At 34.1% G+C, this 20,181-nt stretch overlaps 3 protein-coding genes across 4 annotated transcripts; all 3 read left to right on the top strand.

The window, feature by feature from the left end:
• On the top strand, nt 4,115-7,314 carry LOC104739952 (protein DETOXIFICATION 31). Its single transcript, XM_010460433.1, has 8 exons — nt 4,115-4,552; nt 4,980-5,521; nt 5,622-5,708; nt 6,115-6,171; nt 6,281-6,519; nt 6,672-6,790; nt 6,897-6,983; nt 7,074-7,314. The coding sequence occupies exons 1-8, from the start codon at nt 4,193-4,195 to the stop codon at nt 7,140-7,142; spliced, it is 1,560 nt and encodes a 519-aa protein (XP_010458735.1). The 5' UTR covers nt 4,115-4,192; the 3' UTR covers nt 7,143-7,314.
• Nucleotides 9,131-11,382, top strand: LOC104739953 (mitochondrial import receptor subunit TOM40-1-like). 2 transcript variants are annotated; one of them, XR_760120.2, is made up of 6 exons: nt 9,131-9,312; nt 9,733-9,808; nt 9,889-9,971; nt 10,070-10,172; nt 10,726-10,791; nt 11,120-11,382. XR_760120.2 is itself a non-coding variant. In XM_019235889.1 (3 exons), exons 1-3 carry the CDS (start codon nt 10,631-10,633, stop codon nt 11,336-11,338), a joined length of 312 nt encoding a protein of 103 aa, XP_019091434.1. In that variant the 5' UTR covers nt 10,416-10,630; the 3' UTR covers nt 11,339-11,382. The 2 variants fall into 2 exon arrangements, 1 of the variants encoding a protein (XP_019091434.1); XM_019235889.1 differs by lacking the exons at nt 9,131-9,312; nt 9,733-9,808; nt 9,889-9,971; nt 10,070-10,172 and adding an exon at nt 10,416-10,657.
• Nucleotides 14,023-16,590, top strand: LOC104739954 (plant intracellular Ras-group-related LRR protein 3). The gene is made up of 3 exons (XM_010460436.2): nt 14,023-14,693; nt 15,550-15,716; nt 15,798-16,590. Exons 1-3 carry the CDS (start codon nt 14,103-14,105, stop codon nt 16,429-16,431), a joined length of 1,392 nt encoding a protein of 463 aa, XP_010458738.1. The 5' UTR covers nt 14,023-14,102; the 3' UTR covers nt 16,432-16,590.

The following is a 20,181-nucleotide window of genomic DNA, read 5'->3' on the forward strand; positions in this document are numbered from 1 at the left end:
CCACCCGAGCAGGACCCCAACAATCTGAGTGGATGTAATCCAAAGTGCCTTTAGTTATATGAACAGCTTTAGGGAACTTACTACGATGAAGCTTCCCAAGAACACAGTGTTCACAAAACCCTAGGCTCTTGATCTCATGGCCACATAGAAGATCTTCCTTTGATAGAATTTGCATTCCCCTTTCACCCATATGACCAAGCCTCATATGTCATAACTTTGCCATATCCTCCTTGTGAATCTTTGGAGATGCAACATTTGCTAAACCTGCAACTGTGGATCCTTGTAAGATATACAAAGTACCACGCATGTTACCCTTCAGAATCACATTAGAACCCTGATAGACTCTCAGAACTCCGTTCCCACCAGAATACTTGAAACCCTTGCTATCAAGCAAACTCACATATATCAAATTCTTCTCCATCGATGGAACATGTCTGACATCGTTCAATGTGCAGAATCTATCATCATGTGCCCTTATCTTGATTGAACCAATCCCAACAAACTGACTTGAAGAGCTGTTGGCCATCTTGATGCGGTCATTTTCTACCTGAGTTTATGTTGAGAACCATTCTCTCATTGGACACATATGATAGGATGCTCCAGTATCTAGAACCCACACATCAGAGTGATGAGCGTTTCCATCAACAACTAGAGCAAAATCCTGTTCGGACTTCGTATCATTTTCTGCTACAGCAGCAAACCCGAATCGCTTCTTTTTAGGGCAGTCTGTTTTCCAATGCCCTTTCTCCTTACAATAGTTACAAATATCATCTGGCTTAGGACCCCTTGAAAACAACTTTCTGTTTCTGTTATTCTTACTGTATCCATGCCCACTACTGCCACTGGCTAATAACCCAGAGGCTTGATCATCTGTAACTGTATCAGCCGCCTGATGACGCAACATCCTGCTGTGAAGAGCCGATCTGACTTGTTCCAAAGTAACTGTATCTTTGTTCACTATAAACGATTCCACAAAGTTCTCGTATGATAGTGGTAAAGATACCAACAGAAGTAAAGCAACATCTTCATCCTCCACCTTAACATCAATATTACGTAGGTCAAGTAATACTGAGTTCAACTGATCCAAATGATCTTTGAGTGGCGTACCTTCTTGCATCCTCAATGCAAACAGACAACGTTTCAGAAGCAATTTCTTATGCAAAGATTTTGTCATATACAAAATCTTTAACTTATCCCACAGATTGACAGCAGTGGTTTCACCTGAAACCTCAATGATGATCTCATCTTCAAGACACAACAGAATCGTGGAATGTGCCTTCTCTTCAATTTCGGCTACCTCAGCAACATCGCCTTTCTTTTCCTTCGACAAGGGTGCCCAGAGGCCTTGTTGCTTTAACAGAGCTTTCATCTTTATCTGCCAGAGACTGAAACTATTTCCCAGAAAACTTGTTAATCTTTACATTCACTGCACACATCTTCTCACCAGAATAAACACATAGAATTCCCAGAACCTAAATTTGCACAAACTTTCTTCTGCACGGATTTTGCACGATCCTTCTGCACGAATTTTTCACAGACCCAACTTCGGCACTAGATTTGCACGAAGCTTATTAAACCCGAAAAACGCACGAACGCAGAAAACGAAAACTTGTGCACTGACACGAATTTCGTACGGATCTGAAACTGCCCGAGATTTGCACGGATCTGAAACTACACGAAATTCGCACAAAGAACGCAGAAAGAAATAAAAAAAAACTTGTGCTCTGATACCAGTTTGTTATAACAGATGTGAGCAAGATGATAGAAAACGTAAAGAACACGACACAGATTTAACGTGGTTCACCAACACTTTCTGTTGGCTACCTCCACGAGCAAAAAGACAGATTTTATTATTGGAAAAAGTACAGAGATTTCAGAATACATGGAAGCTATGTTAATAAAAGTATATATAGGAAGATAAAACTCTAGTTAACCCTAATCTAATTGGGCCTAAATTCATGGGTCCAATCTAATTCAAGTCATATCCAACAGTTATAATAAAATATGAACATATACACAACAGTTTTGAGAACAACAAAAATATACTAAATTTGAACTAAAATTAACTCAGTTTTTTTATCATAAGTTGTCCTAACAATCAAAACCTAAATTCATTAATTAATTGCATTTACATCTTAAAAATAAAACATCAAAAATTCTTGATTTAAATAATTTGTTTAGGATCGCGTTAGAAAGAAGAATATATTATCCAAAAAAAAATGATTACATCACACTTCACAAGAACGAACACATCCATGATAAAGTCAGAGCCTTAATTACTGCTCTCCTGACCCTCAAACCTGAGATTCCTGTTTCCTTAAACCCTAAACCCAAAAAAATTTAAAGCTTAGGAAAAAAATGGAGGTCGAAGGCACAGGAGGAGAAGCTGGAACCACCACCACCGCAACTCGGAGGTTTGCGTTTCCATCTCTCATGGTGTCAATTCTTCTGCTGCTTCATTTCCACTTTCGCAGCTCCTCCTCAACCGACATCGGTAACGCCGGGATAGCCTCTGTCTCTCCGGTTCTGTTTTCGCATGTATCGTCATGGGCACGGCTTGTGACCTATTCGGTCCACGTCTCTCCTCCATCTCTTTAACACTATCCACCGTGTCTCCGATCGGGTTTATCATGGTGAGATTCTATGCCGGATTCTCTCGACCCGTCGAGGGCGTAGACAATTACATGGTTACTACTTTGGTGTTTTATCGCATTATTAGATATCAATTAAGTTGAAAAATAGATATAAGTTAAAATCAACTTTATATTAGTAATGCAGCATTAAGGACAAACAAAATTTAGCTGAACAAAACAAAAACATAATTACATCCTTCAGCAATTATTTGTTTTTCTAAAGATTTACCATGTAACCTTTCAATTTTTAATTGATCAATATCTTTGATATCTTTGAGATAGACAGAAAAGATAAACTTTGTTTCCAGGGTTACAAGTTTATATGGGCCTATTTCCCATGTCCTCCATCTCTCGTTGGCCTATTATTATTATTATTTTATTTTATTTTTGTAACGAGCCCAGCTTATCATTTACAGTATTTTATTTTTCTAGACTACGAGCTAACTAACTACATTAGAGTTAGAATACCGTCTGAGGAATACAAAGGTGGAATGTGTTTTTGATACACAAAGCCGGCTGGACTAAATCCTCCAGACACTAGCCAATGATAAAACAGAATAACCCTGGCTCAAGGAGAAGCAAGACAGATAAAGGATAGACAAAATCCACAAAAGATGAACCAAAGAACAAAGACGGCTAAATCAAAATTCTACCGATTAATAAAGTCCGAAAGCTCCTTGGAACCAAAATAATCAAAGCCAATCACTTACCAAAACAACTAGCGAAACCTCTGATAACGTCTTCCCATGATGAGTACGTGAACCTAGACTTCTATTCCGGCGAAAAAGAACCAAGACATATAGTATAATCCACCCAACTTACTACTATCTTAGACAATTAGAATAATTTTTTTATTATGTTTCCCAATCTACCACATTGATTGCTTTGCACGTAGAAGCCATATGGAGTTCACGAACCAAAGAATCTAAATGGATAAAGATACACAAATTAGAAGAAATCAACTTGTAATATATTCTTCTAACGATTTCTAAATTTGATTGCATTTGATTTAATTGTATTGGTTCTAGCATAGTCGTGCGATGAAATATCACAAAAGTCGTCCTTTGATTTTCTATGTCGACAGTTATACAATAATAGACACATACACACACTCACAAATAAAATTCGACTGTAAAACACTAAGTCAAAGGATTAACAACTGGTGTAAAGCTGTTTGATAAAAATAAAATTAAAAAAATTCAAGTGTGAAGTTGTCTTTTACCACTCTTCCAAAAACTCCTACGTATCCAACCTAGGTCTATATTTTTTAAAATGTACAAATCTATTGACTAGGCTCTGGCGTGATTGATCCATGTGTGCAAAACGATTATGTAAGAAAATATAGACGAATCTAAATTAATATTTAGACCCATAGAGAACTAAAAAATATTAAAACTTTTCCTCGTGTCTATATATTTTAAGTAAAGAAAAAAAAAGAAATTATAAACTTCTATATAAGTCATGAATCATTGATATCTAAAGATCGCAAGATCCTCAATCTTCTCCTTAACTCTAAGCACTCTCTCTATCTCTATCTTTATCTCTCTTGTCGTCGGAGAATGGAGAAAGACAATGACTTAACGGATCCGATCCTGTCGTCAACTGAAGAACTCGACCCGGCAACCCAGAAAGCATTGATGGATTATCTTGGAGTCGGGAGCAGAGCATCTTCTCTTGTCTCCTTCTCCTCTACTGCCGTCGATATCCCTCCAATCTCCAACGTCGGAGACTTTGTCAGAGAGTTTAGAATTGAGTCTAAGAAGCTATGGAAACTAGCAGGCCCTGCCATTTTCACATCGATGAGCCAATACTCTCTCGGAGCTGTCACTCAAGTTTTCGCCGGACATATTAGCACCATCGCTCTAGCCGCCGTCTCCATCGAGAACAGCGTCATCGCTGGCTTCTCCTTCGGTATCATGGTACGCACTACGTTTTTACATTTACATGTCTTCCCTGATCACATTTTTCCCATTTTGTTTTGTATAAAGTATATAAAAAAATCTTTTGCATGTTGAAGAACCAAAAAAATATTGAATTTACTGCAAATATGCTGAAAAAACCTCCAAATATTGTGATATATATACATAGTTACTACAATAAGTTAAAGTTGCGTATTAGTATCCTTATAATTATGTAAAATTTTGTATCTCTTATATATAATTTCGAAGTTTTAAGAATCTACATGCGATATATAAACTTTACGATGAAAATGGTGTCAATCTATATAAAACCCTTAATATCATTTTGTTGTACGTTAGCCGTACTATAAAACTAGTTTAATACGAGAATGCTATATCAGTAATCTGTATGCAAATTTTAAAATTTTCTCACGGTTATTATTTCTAGCTTGGAATGGGAAGTGCGTTGGAAACGCTATGCGGACAAGCGTTTGGAGCAGGGAAAGTATCAATGCTCGGTGTTTACTTACAACGCTCGTGGGTTATTCTAGGTGTAACCGCCCTCTTCCTTTCGCTACTCTATATCTTTGCGGCTCCAATCTTAGCCTTCATAGGCCAAACCGCTGCAATCTCGGCCGCGGCTGGAATTTTCTCCATCTACATGATCCCACAAATCTTCGCCTACGCCGTCAACTTCCCAACCGCAAAGTTTTTGCAATCACAAAGCAAGATCATGGTCATGGCAGCAATCGCCGGTGTGGTTCTCGTTTTCCATAGTTTCTTCACGTGGCTAGTCATGTGTAGGCTCAACTGGGGACTTCCCGGTTTAGCTTTAGTGCTTAACACGTCGTGGTGGTTCATCGTTGTGGCACAACTTGTGTATATCTTTAATGGTACGTGTGGAGAGGCTTGGTCTGGATTTACGTGGGAGGCTTTTCATAATTTGTGGGGGTTTGTCAAACTGTCCTTGGCTTCTGCTGTCATGCTCTGGTGAGTGCAAACCCTTTTTTTTCCGGTTATTTTGGGCCGAGTTGATCCAACCCCATTAATTCATATTTTAATAAACATAAAAATTATTGTACCTTTGTAGTTTGGAGATTTGGTATTTTATGGCACTTGTATTGTTTGCTGGATATTTGAAGAATGCTGAAGTCTCCGTAGCTGCACTCTCCATATGGTAAAACTGGTTATATCTCTTAATTAAGATCTAAACTAATTAATTAAATAATATCTTCACGACATGTAAGGTTTACATGATTTGTTATTTGATTCATTTGTTTAAATTAACATCATAGAGATTCTCTGAATAAGCGTAGTCCTAACGTGCGTAGTAGTCTATATTTGTTGTGTCTCTGTGGCCAAATAGCCGATTTAAATATTTCACACGATTTATAATCGATCTAATGTTGCTAGCGCCTGCACTAATCAAATGATGCACTCACATACGCTAATCAATCACTAAATTAAAATATAGCTAGGAATTACAATAATGCATAAGTAAAATTCAAAATTTTAGTACTTTTCATTGCATATGTGGTCTAATTATTTGTTTGTTCTCTTGATGGTGTGTAAAAATTATGAAGCATGAACATTTTGGGATGGGCAGCTATGGTTTCAATTGGGACAAACGCAGCTGTAAGGTAAATTCTCACGTGCATGCGTCCCACACAACACGTGTGAAGACAAACTTTTTCCAACATCTACATATCTCACACCTGCCTAATAGTGCTTTTTTTTTTTGGTTGGCAGTGTGAGAGTGTCAAATGAGCTAGGAGCTAGCCACCCAAGAACGGCCAAGTTTTCTCTAGTTGTGGCGGTGATATTATCGACAGCGATTGGGATGTTAATAGCAGCCGTCCTACTATTCTTCCGCAACGAGTACCCGGTTTTGTTTGTGGAAGATGAAGTAGTTAGAAATGTAGTTAGAGAACTCACACCAATGCTTGCCTTTTGCATCGTCATCAACAATATTCAACCTGTTTTGTCTGGTAATATTTGTTTTAGTGGACTCCAAAATATTATATGGTTGTACATAAATTTCCAACTACAAAACCGATTAGATATGGGCCATATGGCCATACGTTGTAGTTTGTATCAAGTTTTATCTGACGTGGCATTATGATAAATTTTGATAACGCAGGAGTGGCTGTGGGAGCGGGATGGCAAGCGGTTGTAGCGTATGTGAACATAGCATGCTATTACTTGTTCGGAGTCCCATTTGGTCTATTGTTGGGATTTAAGCTTGAATATGGAGTAATGGTAATGGAAATTCACATCCTTTTTTATTAAAAAAATAAAACACTTTTTAGGGATAGACGAAAGACCGGAGTTTTTGATGTTGTGGAAACCTATATATATTGATCAGGGAATTTGGTGGGGGATGATGACGGGAACTTTTGTTCAATCCGTAGTCTTGACTTGGATGATCTGCAAAACCAATTGGGACAAAGAGGTAAGAAACCAAAACTTTATAAAAGTGAATAAACAGACTTGGATGATCTCGCTCACCAGAGTTGTTGTTCTAATCTATATTTTTACGTAGGCTGCAATGGCAGAGGAAAGGATAAGAGAATGGGGTGGAATACCAGAGAAAGAGAATCTTTTGAGCTAAACAGAATTGTTACTTCAAAATATGTTTAAGGAGATTTAATTGCAATTCACATTTTTGTATCCTAACCTTAAAAAGAAAATTTGGTTCTCTTTTACTAATAAATTGCTTTTAACTTGTTATGTCGTCAAAAAATGACAAATTATTTTGAGAGTTGGAGCCGAGTCTTAATAAAAAAAATCTTAATGAGAATTGTAATCTCTTTACATTCACACACCCCATGCCCAGTTGCCCACATCCAAATCAGTCTTTGTTCAAACCTTCAAACGATCGAAGAGCTAACTAAGAAAATGATCAACTAACTGATCATATAATGATAGCAGATTCAAGTTCAACATTGAGAAGTGAAATCAGATACTGTATTGAGAGCCACACAAACATTAAGGGACATTTATAAAATCATCAATTAGGTTAAAAATTTAAAATAAGAATAGCGTCAAGTAATCAATCTCTAGGGTTTTTTTACGCGGCAAGTAATAACGGGCTTACTATTGGGCCTGAAGAAAGCTCGGACCATTAAAGAGCGAGAAGAATCCGGTTCCCGTTTTTAACCGACCAAAGCCGAAATTAAATTCTACTGGATTTGGTTTATGGTCTGATATTTTAATAGAAATAAAAAGATAATAAAAAATAAAAATCTAGCACAATGAGTGAAATATAGAATAAATTAGCACCGCTAAAACGAACCGAAAAAGTTGAATTAATCGTATGGAAAAAATTTTACGAAGTTAAACTGGATAATTAAACATATCCGGATGGATTTTTTTTTGTATACATATTTAGACCAAACCGATACTAAACCGAAAACTAAAGTAATATAATCGAAATATTCAAAAACTCAATGAATACTTGAAACATCCAAAAATTAATAATCGTAATATGTAAACATAAATTCAAAAATATTAGTTTTGTTTATATGCGAAATAACAAAAAAAATCAAATATTGTTATAGATTTATATTTATTGAACCTAAACAATCTGTTTGCAAAAAGCTGAACCAAAATTCATTAAGACATTCAATGGTTGGTTGGTATGCTCCAGACCAAACTAAAACCGGACTAATCCGCTATTTTTTTACCATTCATACATTTGTTTAATATACTTTGGACCAAATTCAAACCAATAAAACATATGTTAGTATGAAGTAGACATGAAATGACCAATAACTTCATACTAAAATATAATTATCTATCCACATTTTTTTGTCTGCTTTAAAATTGCTCCATAATCTAGCATCGAGTTTAGTATACCAAATTATCAATACGCATTGTTTAGTATGGAGTGTATGGACTAACCATTCAAAACCTAAAACTAAAAATTCAATTTTAACTTTTAATAGATAGTTGAAGGAAAAGTATTCTATATAATTAAAAACTCTATAAATCAATTTCAATTATCCCAACTGATTTGGACCAAAAAGAAATAGAGACCCTTTCTAATACCGTTTTTCAAAAATACCTCCTCTTTCAAATTTTACAAAAAAGTTAAAAATTAACAAATTTTCAGAATTTGTGTGTAAACTTATAAATATATACACAAATTACCTTTATATATGTGTAATGTTTATTATATATTTTATAAATACAGTATAAATACTTTTTAAAAACTGTTTAAAAATCTTTTAAAAATCTTGTAATATATTTTAAAACTTCATAAATATTTAGATCAACTCTAGAGGTATAATCTAAAAGTATTTTGTGAACCATATAAAACTTTATAATTTTTAGATTAAAAAGGATATTTTAAAAAATAAATAAATAAAAAGAGTATTTTTAAAAAGGATACACCAAAAAAAGTATTTGTCGAAAATTCTGAAAAGAAATCCTTTAACGAACTATCTAAAATCGAACAGAACATCCCAAACCGAATAAAAAACGCGGAATTCCCACACCTAACTAAGACCGAACCGGAGTAAACCAACATTGGCACAACTACATAATGTCAAAACTTTGGCAAGACCGAAGCACAATTAAGAGGCTCGTCCCCCAAAAAAAAAAAAAAACCTTTAGTTCTTCGTCCTCCCTCGAGACAATAACGGCAGCGATGGCAAATTTCATACCACCGTCTATGAAGGAACAAGCCGATGAGAAAGTTGATAACATTATGAGAAGGTTGATAACGCGGAACCTCACTTGTCCTGTTGGATATGAATATATCGATATAGAAGCTTACAGTTAAGTATATATATTATCGATCTTTTATTTTCTTCTAATATTCTCTTTCTTTAGCTTTCCACTGTACGGTAACTTATTGAATTCCCCAGATATCTCATCAATCTATGGGTTTCTTGATCAGTAGTAATGTGTTGGAAAACGAAAAATTGTTGGAGATATCCGATGAGATCGTCTCTGGCTTCATACATGAGTGCATTGTATTGTCGTGTTAGAGATATTTAGCAGTCTTGTGTTGTTTTGTATTGGCCAAGTTCGAGCACTTTAGGCTACAAGATTTACTCATACAGTAGAAACTATCTAGTATGGTTAAAATTGTTCAATTTGATCCGGATTTGCATTCAAAAGTCTGTCTTAATTCTTGGTAGTCAACAAAAGTCATTTTGTCAACTATTGTTGTAACCAGTTTTATTTTTGTGCAGATATTTTAAACCGTGATTTCAGTAGTTTACATTTGAACTACTCCCCAGCCTTTTTTGATGGAAAGTTTAATATCAGGTGATTATGTTTTTTGTTTACAGTCATATTTGCAAACAGTTTTTTTCTTTTCCTTGTTTTTATTTGGTGCTTCTCGTTAGGCCCGTTTATTCTTGTGTCAAACAGTTCAACGATGGCGCCAGGAACATATTATGGACTTAGTGCCTACTACTTGAACACAAAGGTAGTAGTAAACTATTTGGATATCAAAAGAATATCTGTGTTATTGGATTAATGTTTAATTGAACTCTCTTTTTTTTGTTCTGAGTGTTTTTGTTGCAGCTGGCACTTACTGGAGGTGTTACTACTGATGGTAGACTAACTGCGACAGTGAAATACTAACTGCGCTATAACTGATAAGTTGACTGTGAGGGCATATACAAATGTAAGTGGTTCAACAGATTGCAGCGCTAGGCGCTCAGGCAACGTCTAAACAGCTGCCTCGACCGCCCATAGATCTCGTTTTAGTTTTCTTTTAACTTCATAAATTTAAAAATTTGTTAGTTTTATCTTCATATACATAGTTATAAACGTTCATATATTATTTGATATGAGTTAAAAAGTCCATTTTTTTTTACGATTTATTATTTTCATATTTCTAAAAGATATTTATATATGTAATTTTTATCTATCAAATAATGTTTTATATTGTAAACGTCTAGCATCTTCCGGACCCTGATTAGGTGTTGTAGGAGCTAGACATGCTTGCTTTAATACCTAGCACTTTCTTAAACATTAGTTGTAACTAGAGATAATGTAGTTATTCAATGGTGTATATTAGCTTGACAAAATGTGTTTTCTTACAATATTCTTTTCCAGCTAATAAATCAGTCACGTTTGTCCATGACAAAAGTCAGCTTAGAATACATGGTGAGGAAATTATCTCTGTTTTAAGATTTGCTATTTTTGTGATGAACAGTTCACATTCCTATCTGTAGGCTCTAAACTACAGAGCTCGATTTAAACTCGGGAGCAATGACCTAACTGCAGCTACATATATCCAGGTAAATTTGCTACTAACAGTTCTGTTCTAAGCTTTTTCAAATCTTTCTAATTTGATTTCTGACATTAGCCACTATTATTAATTGTTTTTGTACTGTAATTAGTATTTGCAAATTCTTTGTATACACAAAAACTGAAAAAATTAAGTACTTGGTCTATAAAAAGATTATGGCAACAGCCAATAATACGTCAAATCAATAACAATTAGCTCACAAATACAAAAGAAAAAGAATAGACTATTCATAGTTTACTGTAAAAAGTTGTTCTTTTAATTATTGATCGTTATTTTGTAAAAGTTGTTTAGTTATTGATAGTAATTTTTCAATACAGCGTGTGACACCCTGTCTATCTTTGGGTGGTGAGGTCTTTTGCACCAATGTGCCTCAAGAGTCGGGTGTAGGTTATGCTGCAAGATACGAGACTGATAAGATGGTAATGTTTCTTCTAAGTCACTTTATTGGACAGCTTACAAACCCGATACGTAGAAAGTGCCATATTTTATACAGTAGGATTTTTTGCCATTTATACAACGTTATTCTTTGTATATAAAAGAAATATATACATGTCGTAGAATTTTGTAATACGTTATACAATCCGTCTTTTTACACTCAAGTTTGTAAAATTTTAATGAATAATATATTAAATCAAAGAGTCCAAACCTAGCTATAAAAATTTAAAAGTAATGTATATGAGTGTGAAAATGTTTAGAAGATACGTATAAGAGTTAAATAGCGTTTTTTTTACAAAGTTTCAGTTCTCAGGATATTCTTAACCATAAGTTATCTCAGGATACGCATTGTATTGTCTACCCATTGTCTCAGGATACGCATTGTATTGTCTACCCATTGTGAATTTTGATCCAAGAAACTGAAACTTTGTTTTGAAAAAAAAACATTCATCTATATTCTGCAAAACTCAATTGAACATAAATGTCAAATACTCGCCGCCCTAAGCTACTATAGGTCTGGTCATTTGAGAACAATATATTATCTTTGCAAAATGGAGCTGCAATTTGTAACTTCCTCTTATCATGCAGAGTCCATAGTACTTGAGTGATTATGAAGCAAGACGGGCACTTTTGTAATACTCTGGAGTTGATTCATTGATCAAGTTAAATGTGTCTGTTGCAATTATATTTCGAGACATGGGTTGTTAAGTTAAAGACTAAAAAGAGAGAGCCTAGTTTATTTGTTTGCTTAAACAATCAACTCCATAGATGATGTCGGGGCCAATTCATACACAAACAAACATAATTTGGCTAAAACATACATTCAATTCCGGTCTATGACATACCGGGTGAAGGATTCTTGAACCAGGGTTGTCTTTTCTTCTCCCAAAGATCGATTTTGCTTTATTTTATTTCAAGTTGCTTTTGGAATATTAGTATCTTTAATTTTTCATAGAAGTGGAGTAGTGTGATCATATTAAATGGCATGACATCTTTAACAATGCATTGCATTGGCATTTAACTGAAATCAAAATGTGCACAAAATTTAAAATATGATGACAATTGGATAATCCATATGAAAAAGTGATTTTACTTAATTCCATTTTTGTACTGAAGCAACGATTTAAGTATAAATATTTCTGAAAATGTGGATGATTAAAAAATAAATAAAAATTTGGATGATTTATGTAGGATTAAAATAAAGGATGAGATATTGGAAGACATTGTGTAAGACAGTAGGAGTAATAATCTCAACATAAAATGCTTTGAGATGTCACAATTGCGTGTTAAATTTGTTAACTCAATTGAAAATTTATCCATAGAAATATCATGTGTATTGTGTAATGAGTTTTTAGCTATTAGTCTTGTTGGAAAAAAGAAACAATAAAAATTTATTAATAGCACTGTACAGTATTATTAAACTATGTAAAACAAAGATATAAATAAAGTGTCCACATGCTCAAACGCATATTGGAATATTAGTATCTTTAATTTTTCATAGAACTGGAGTAGTGTGATCATATTAAATGGCATGACATCTTTAACAATGCATCGGTATTTAACTGAAATCAAAAATTTATGGGCCAAAGCCGAAACCCACTTCGTCGGCTTTTTCCAGGCAGCAGCAGCAGGTTTCTCCACGGCGGCGGCAGCAGCAAGTTTCTCCACGGCGGCGACAGCAGCAGGTTTTTCTCCACGGCGGCGACATGTTTCTGCTCGGCGGCCGAAGGTTGTTTCTTTTCTTCCTTCTTCGGCTCGACAAAGTTGTTTACAAAGTTGTATACTTGTTTCCTAATTAAATTAACTATGTATGTAGCTAGTACGAGGAGAGTTTAGGGAATCTCTTATATATTTATATAATCTCTCTATATCATAATAGATGATTTTTTAGAAAAAAACATTTGTATCACAAAGATTGATTTTACGTAACTTTTTACTAATTAATGTTAAGAAATTGTAATTTTCAAAAATTATTAACTAAGAATTTAAATTTTGATGAATTACTATGGTTGATAATAATTACTATTGGTTGACATTAACTAAGAATTTTCCGTCTTATAAATAAAAAGTATATTTATAGCTAAACATTCAATACTTTTTTAATTTGTGTGAAACTCCTAGAAAATCATCTTTATGATACAGAGGGAGTAGTTTGTAGGTGCATATTTGTTTCTAATTAAACTAACTATTGTATATAGTTTAGTAAGTATTAATCATTTTATTAATCAAATCAATCAGTAATATTATCTAAAAATATGCTACTATTACTAACACCTATATAGCCATTAATGATAGCTACATATATATATATATATAGGTTAAAATATAAATAGCGTCAAGTAAAAATCGCTAGGATTTTTTAAGCGAGGGCGCCTTAGGAAAGCTCGGACCTTTGTTAAAAAAAAAAAAAAAAAAAAAAAACTCGGACCATTAAGAATGAGAAGAATCCGAATCCAATTCCGGTTTTTAAACGACTAAACCAAAATTCAATTCTACTGGATTTGGTTTATGGTCTAATATTTTAATAGAAATAAAAAAATCTAATAAATAATAAAAATCTAGCACAATGAGTGAAATATAGAATAAATTAAACACATGGAAATTGTGTTATCCTAGGAAATATGTGTATTCAACAAAAAGAGTAAATCGTTATCTCTATCTGATTTTTTCAATCAACTTTTCTTTTATAAAAATAAATCATTGTGTAATAATCTTTTAAGGTTTTAATTAATTATAATAAATTATATCTTACCAATTTTAATGTTATTAATTCAATTCTTCCTTCACTCTGTTTCACTTATTCAAGTTTTTGTTTCTATCAGACCTTCGATCTCAATAAGCTCTCATCATCAATCTCGTAGAACCATGGATCATGATCTCGAGATCTTCCCTTTACTCTCCTACGTACTCCACCATTCCGATCCCGCTTCACACGCACCACCATCTCAAACGATTCAGCAATCTCTAGCGAATCGTTACCCTCTGCTCACCAATCCTCATGTAATCTCCACGCTGATTGATTCGATTCCCAGTACAATCACGCAGACCCTTTTCGTATTCGGCTCACTCGGTCCACGGCCTGATCCTTCAGCTGTCTCTGTTGCTCGGTCTAAGATCGTTGCGATCCGAGAGAACGATTCGTTGTCTCCGGAGGATGCGGCTAAGGAAGAAGAGGTTTACGCTACGGTTGTCAAGTTGGAGGAAGTTCACGAGGGATACGAGAAGCTTTTGAGGGATTTGGAGGAGGAGCTTAGTAGGGTTTATGGTTCGGCTGTTGAGTCGTTGAACGGTGGGGATGAAGTGAATGAGGAGGTTTTAGCTGTGATTAAGGGAGCTGAAGATGGTGGAGTCGTTGAAAGGATTGATCTTTCTAATCGTCAGCTTAAGCTTATTCCTGATGCTTTAGGGAAGATCGTTGGTTTGGTTTCCCTGGATCTCTCTCGCAATGATCTCAAGGTATTGTCCCCCGAGACTTTGATTCGTTTCTACATGAGTCTTGGTGTGTTTAGTTTCGAAAAAATTGGTCTTTTTGCCATAACTCATTAGAATGATATCGATTAGAGCTTCCATGGTCTCATGAATCTCAATGAATTCTCTGATTCATTGATGTTGTATTCTGTTAGGGGAAAAATCATGTAACTTTCGATGTCTTACGTTTTAGAATTTGGAATGTGACTGGCTTTAGCTTATGAGGCTTCATATATGTGTGAAGCTTAGAACTATTTGGTCGACGATCATATAAAGGATTGCAGATAACTCCTGATTCTGGTGATCCAATTGCTATCTTTAAGCGTTTAGATGTCTGTGAAGCTTTATATTTTTAAGTGATTGATAATCTGATGAAGAGATCTTGGTTGGAGTCATTTTGTTTGCGTTGTCTCTGGACTCTGGTAGTAGCTAAAGCAGTTTTTTTCTTTTTACAGAAAAATTTGGTCTTTTTGCCATAACTCATAAGAATACTCTCGATGAGAGCTTCAATGACTTCATGAATCTAAACTAGTTCTCTGATTGGTAGAGGTTGTGTTCTGTGAAGGGTGAAAATCATGAAACTTTGGAATGTGACTTGCTTTAGTTTATGAATCTTGATGTATCTGTGAAGCTTGATTAGTCATTGGAACTATTTGGTCGATGATCATATAAAGAATTGCAGATAACTCATGATTCTGGTGATCTAATTGCTATCTTTAAGGGCTTAGATGTATGTGAATCTTTTTCTTTAAGTGATTGATAATCTAATGAAGAGATCTTGGTTGGAGTCATTGTGTTTGCGTCGTCTCTGGTAGTAATTAAAGCTGTTTTTTTCTTTTTGCAGCTCCTACCTGATACAATCTCAGGACTCGAGAAGCTAGAGGAGCTAGATTTATCTTCAAACTCACTCAGGTCTCTTCCCGACTCTATCGGGCTATTACTTAACCTGAGGATCTTAAATGTGACGGGGAACAAGCTAACTTCACTCCCTGAAAGCATTGCGCAGTGCAGGTTTTTGTGCTCATACGTTTTGTTCATGTTTTAGCATATTATTATCCAATTCTGAGGAGAGATATGTTCTTGTGATTTTAGGTCATTAGTCGAGTTAGATGCAAGCTTCAACAACTTGACTTCTTTGCCTGCAAACATTGGATACGGATTACTCAATCTCGAGAGGCTATCGATCCAGCTGAACAAAATCCGTTTCTTCCCCAATTCCATATGCGAGATGCGTTCTCTAAGGTATCTAGATGCACACATGAACCAAATCCACGGCCTTCCAGTCGCTATAGGGAGACTCACAAACCTCGAAGTCATGAACTTGAGCAGCAACTTCAGCGACTTGACTGAACTTCCTGACACCATCTCTGATTTAGCTAACCTAAGGGAGCTAGATCTCAGCAACAACCAGATCAGAGTCTTGCCTGACTCGTTTTTCAGGCTAGAGAAGCTGGAGAAACTGAACTTGGACCAGAACCCACTGGAGTTTCCTCCACAAAAGATAGTTAACCAAAGCGTTGGATCGGTTCGAGAGTTCATGAGGAAGAGATGGGAAGAGATGGTCGAGGAAGAGCAACTGAGGAGTGTGATTGAAGCTGAGAAGCAACAAGGAGGAGCAACAGGTTGGCTCTCATGGGGAAGCTCCATTGTTACTAGCCTTTTTTCAGGAGGTACACCACATAGTGGTGCAGCTAAGAAAGACTCGTTTCTGGATCAACAACTCTAAATATTTTACTTTTGGTGTTGGCTTGAGGTTTCTTTGATGACTTCCTCTAGTTTTTGTTTTAACAGAGTCCGTAGAGTGTTGACTTTGGTTTGACTAAATGGGCTCCCCGTAACCCTTTTCAGGCCCAAGTTGAAGTCGTTATTTAATGTGCCTTTCTTATCTTGTGACCCATATATGGAAAAAAAAAAATCTTATAAATTCACTATACAAACTAAACATCTTATTTTCTATTCATTTTGATAAAATAGAATTATTCGTATGCACTGTACGTTTAAAATATTAAATACAGTATATTACAAAGACACTTGTGAGACAAAAGCTGTTGAAAAACATCTAGTTACAGAAAAAAGGAATGATGAATCTTGGGACTAGGGTTTCTACATTAATGAACCAATAATAATAAAGAGACAAATTAGGAGTGATAATTTGTATGTTCTCATTTAATATCTGCCAGTTTCTACTTTCTTGTTTGCTAATGGTTTAATGGGTGTACATTGTATATGCAATACATATGAATCTGACCCTATGATAATAGAGGTAGAGAGATTAGGAGACAAACTGATCAGAACCAAAAAAAAAGTACTGATCTTACTCTCTCTCTCTCGCTCTCACACACACACAGTTTGGCAGATCATTTGCTCCTCTCCTCTCTTTTTTTTTATTCCTAAACAGCACATCAACTTAAAAACAACCTATCAAACGTAATAGTTGTGGTATAAATGAAGAAACCGTATATTTACATTCAAATTAAACAATTTTTTTTTAAATTAATTATAACAGAAACACTTGTATAACAGTACATTTATATAACCAGTTTTACAAAGCCTTTAAAAGTTTACAAAGCCTTTAAAAGTTATTTTTAAAATAATGTGTTGTTTAAAAAGTAAGCTTAAAATTAGCTCCATAATCAATGCGTAAGTTTATATAGACTAGGACCCATCGCTAATGTAGTTACTCTTCAAACAGTTATAAGTTTGGTATATCTTCTCGATTGTCTAAACGAAACGTGCACTTACTATTTAATAACAATGATATTTATAATGTTAACACTAATTGACAAAATGAACTAGTGGTTAAGTTACTTTTCAGACTAAACATCAGTTACTTATCAAGTTCTCAGACGTTAAATAATTAAAAGTGAACCTCCGCCTAAGTTTACGTAAGCCAAATTATGTTGTGTTGTTATAAGTTTATAACTCGTTTTTTAAAGTATTTATTCGCATACTAAGAGAAAATCATGTCAAATCGGGATTGGTTACCCATTTTTTCAACAATTCGAAAGTTTCGTTTTCAATCGGAAATTATACATTTTACTCATCAGAGAGTGTGGATGCATTTAATGATATTTCGCCCAAATTTCTTTATACTAGTATATAATGAGAAGCAAAAAAATACTACTATTGATCAGTTGAGCAATAAAATAAATATAAAAGTTTAGAAAATGCAGATAGTCAAATCAAAGAGTAATAATTATGTAACGCATGGGTGCGCAGGGTCCACATCATAGGGGGCAAAATGATGAGAATGATCTTTTCTGATGTCCCAAAAGGTCACTCACTTTTAACGGGATTTGTTTTCTAACCTATTTTGTATCACATATTTTAAACTCGAAAAAAAAACTATGTAAAATATAGTAGAAGGTTATATAGATGGAACTCAGAATTTGAATTAGAATTCAATATAATGTCGCGAAACGATCGTTATTTTACGAAAAAAATAATTATATATAGTAAATTTAAACTCATTTTAGATATAGTAACATATTAGCATGGATTAATTATTTAATTGTTCTTGGAAGGATCAAGAAAGGTTGAAGATGTAAAGTCCGTTTCTCAAGGAGAAAAATTGATTGATTGAATTTTTGGAGTTTTGATATTTTTGACAATCTCTTTCTTTGTCGTTACAAAATCTCCTTTTTCTCGACCCACCATTTACTCCGCGTAGCTCCTTCAAAAATCTATCAAATCATACTTTTGTGATTAGTTACACTATACTCTTGTCATATTTATACCAAAGTACTTTATAGTTTATACTAATCAAAAAGAACAATTTTTCTTAGCAAATATGTTATGGTGTGCTGTGCCATGCGGTGTAAACATGCAGCAATTATATACTATACTGTATAGAGATTTTTATTTCTATTTCATGTTTACATATTAAATTTTGAATATAACACAATAAGAATACTAGTCCAAATAACAAAGATATATAAGTATTTTTGTTTTTTTTTTGTTTATATTTTAAAATAATTATATATTGATACTAGTAACATGTTTTGTCAAACTTAGTAAATCTAAATCCAAACAGAATAGAAAACCAATCATTTTCCTTAAGAAAACAAGTTTGGTGGAACTTAAGTCATGTGAGATATGTAGATTGAGAATGTTTGATTATAAACAACTGGTTAAGTACGTTTGACTCCAACTAATCTGATTAGGTTGGTATAAAATGATTTTACGTGCCCATCCCAAATTTGCAACTTGCAAAGTATTTTAAGTTGATCTGCTTAGGTATTGAAAGATAAATACATAGAAGAAATTAACTCAGAACACGAGCTATCGTAATAACTGACTTCTTGACATTGGAAATCACAGAGATATTTGCTAAAGGACTGAGCTGGAAACCCAAGGTCTTTAGTTCCCAAAATTTTGAAGAATCTCTCAGTGATCATTTATTTTCCAATTCCAACAAACTCTTTAGTTTTACCGTATACTAGTAGTTAATATGATAGTAATTGTTATGATATTTATTAACTCAACCTACCCCAGAAAAATTTTTATACTCCATCAAGCTTGGATTTTTTTTTTGTATGCAATAGTGCAGTACTGTTTAAGATCTTCCATAGGGGTTTAACATTTCAGCATAATGCAAAAGGTTACTAAATTAAGTTGACATTATGAGTTTATGACTATGCTATATACATTCAAATTTTAATAATATTTCAACGCCTAAATTTAGCAGAGGAAAGAAGAAATTAACATGTTTTTTTCTACGTCATTATTTAAAGATTATATGATTGTTTTCGATGGTGGTAACGTATTGGAAGATTGTATAAACATCGGAAGATTGTATGTAACGTTAAATAATGACAGAAGCAAAAAATAAAAAGCAATCTTCTGAATTCTGATACATGAAATACATATATGTCTCGTACATACGTTTAGACATACCTGTAATGTCCTCTTCGTACAATAATATACACACGTGTCAGATATATACTGAAGTGTTTCTACGCATATCTTGTGTTCCATAATTTATCTCTACCATTACAAAATCATTAATTTTGTTCTCGACATCAACGATAGTACTAAACATTAAACAAAAACACACTTACAAAAGGATTATTCTAATTGGTAGGCTAAGAAATGATGGGTTTTCCCTTTTACTAATCATACAATAATAATGTGAATATGTTTAGCATGTGTGAAAACTTTGTTGGTCGATTGCAAACGTTTTACAAGCAATAATAATGTGGTTTTTATTGCCACTAGCATCATCATACAAAACCACTAATGTTTAGATTCCTTAAAATTAATAGTTTCTGTAACACACATGAAAGAGATAACATATACTCAGATTTGAATGTGGTATCTAGGTTTATAACACAATCGAGTCAAACATCATGTGATCGAGTCAAACATCATGTGAAGGTTAAAAACTAATTAAAGGCAGTAGACCAATTTATCAGTAATTATTCAAATCAAGTTTTAAGTCTCAACTCCAAAGTTTTCATCAAGATATCTACTGGCA

Source organism: Camelina sativa, chromosome 14 (genome assembly GCF_000633955.1).
Source record: "Camelina sativa cultivar DH55 chromosome 14, Cs, whole genome shotgun sequence".
NCBI classification, from domain to species: Eukaryota; Viridiplantae; Streptophyta; class Magnoliopsida; order Brassicales; family Brassicaceae; genus Camelina; species Camelina sativa.

Bases quoted from the DNA above. Each gene is read 5' to 3' on its own strand.
- LOC104739952 (XM_010460433.1), top strand. From the start codon at position 4,193: ATGGAGAAAGACAATGACTTAACGGATCCGATCCTGTCGTCAACTGAA. The intron at 6,172-6,280 runs GTAAATTCTCAC...TTTGGTTGGCAG, and splicing joins GGGACAAACGCAGCTGTAAG to TGTGAGAGTGTCAAATGAGC. The intron at 6,520-6,671 runs GTAATATTTGTT...TTGATAACGCAG, and splicing joins TATTCAACCTGTTTTGTCTG to GAGTGGCTGTGGGAGCGGGA.
- LOC104739953 (XM_019235889.1), top strand. From the start codon at position 10,631: ATGACAAAAGTCAGCTTAGAATACATG. The intron at 10,658-10,725 runs GTGAGGAAATTA...TCCTATCTGTAG, and splicing joins AAGTCAGCTTAGAATACATG to GCTCTAAACTACAGAGCTCG. The intron at 10,792-11,119 runs GTAAATTTGCTA...TTTTCAATACAG, and splicing joins CTGCAGCTACATATATCCAG to CGTGTGACACCCTGTCTATC.
- LOC104739954 (XM_010460436.2), top strand. From the start codon at position 14,103: ATGGATCATGATCTCGAGATCTTCCCTTTACTCTCCTACGTACTCCAC. The intron at 14,694-15,549 runs GTATTGTCCCCC...TTCTTTTTGCAG, and splicing joins TCTCTCGCAATGATCTCAAG to CTCCTACCTGATACAATCTC. The intron at 15,717-15,797 runs GTTTTTGTGCTC...TTGTGATTTTAG, and splicing joins GAAAGCATTGCGCAGTGCAG to GTCATTAGTCGAGTTAGATG.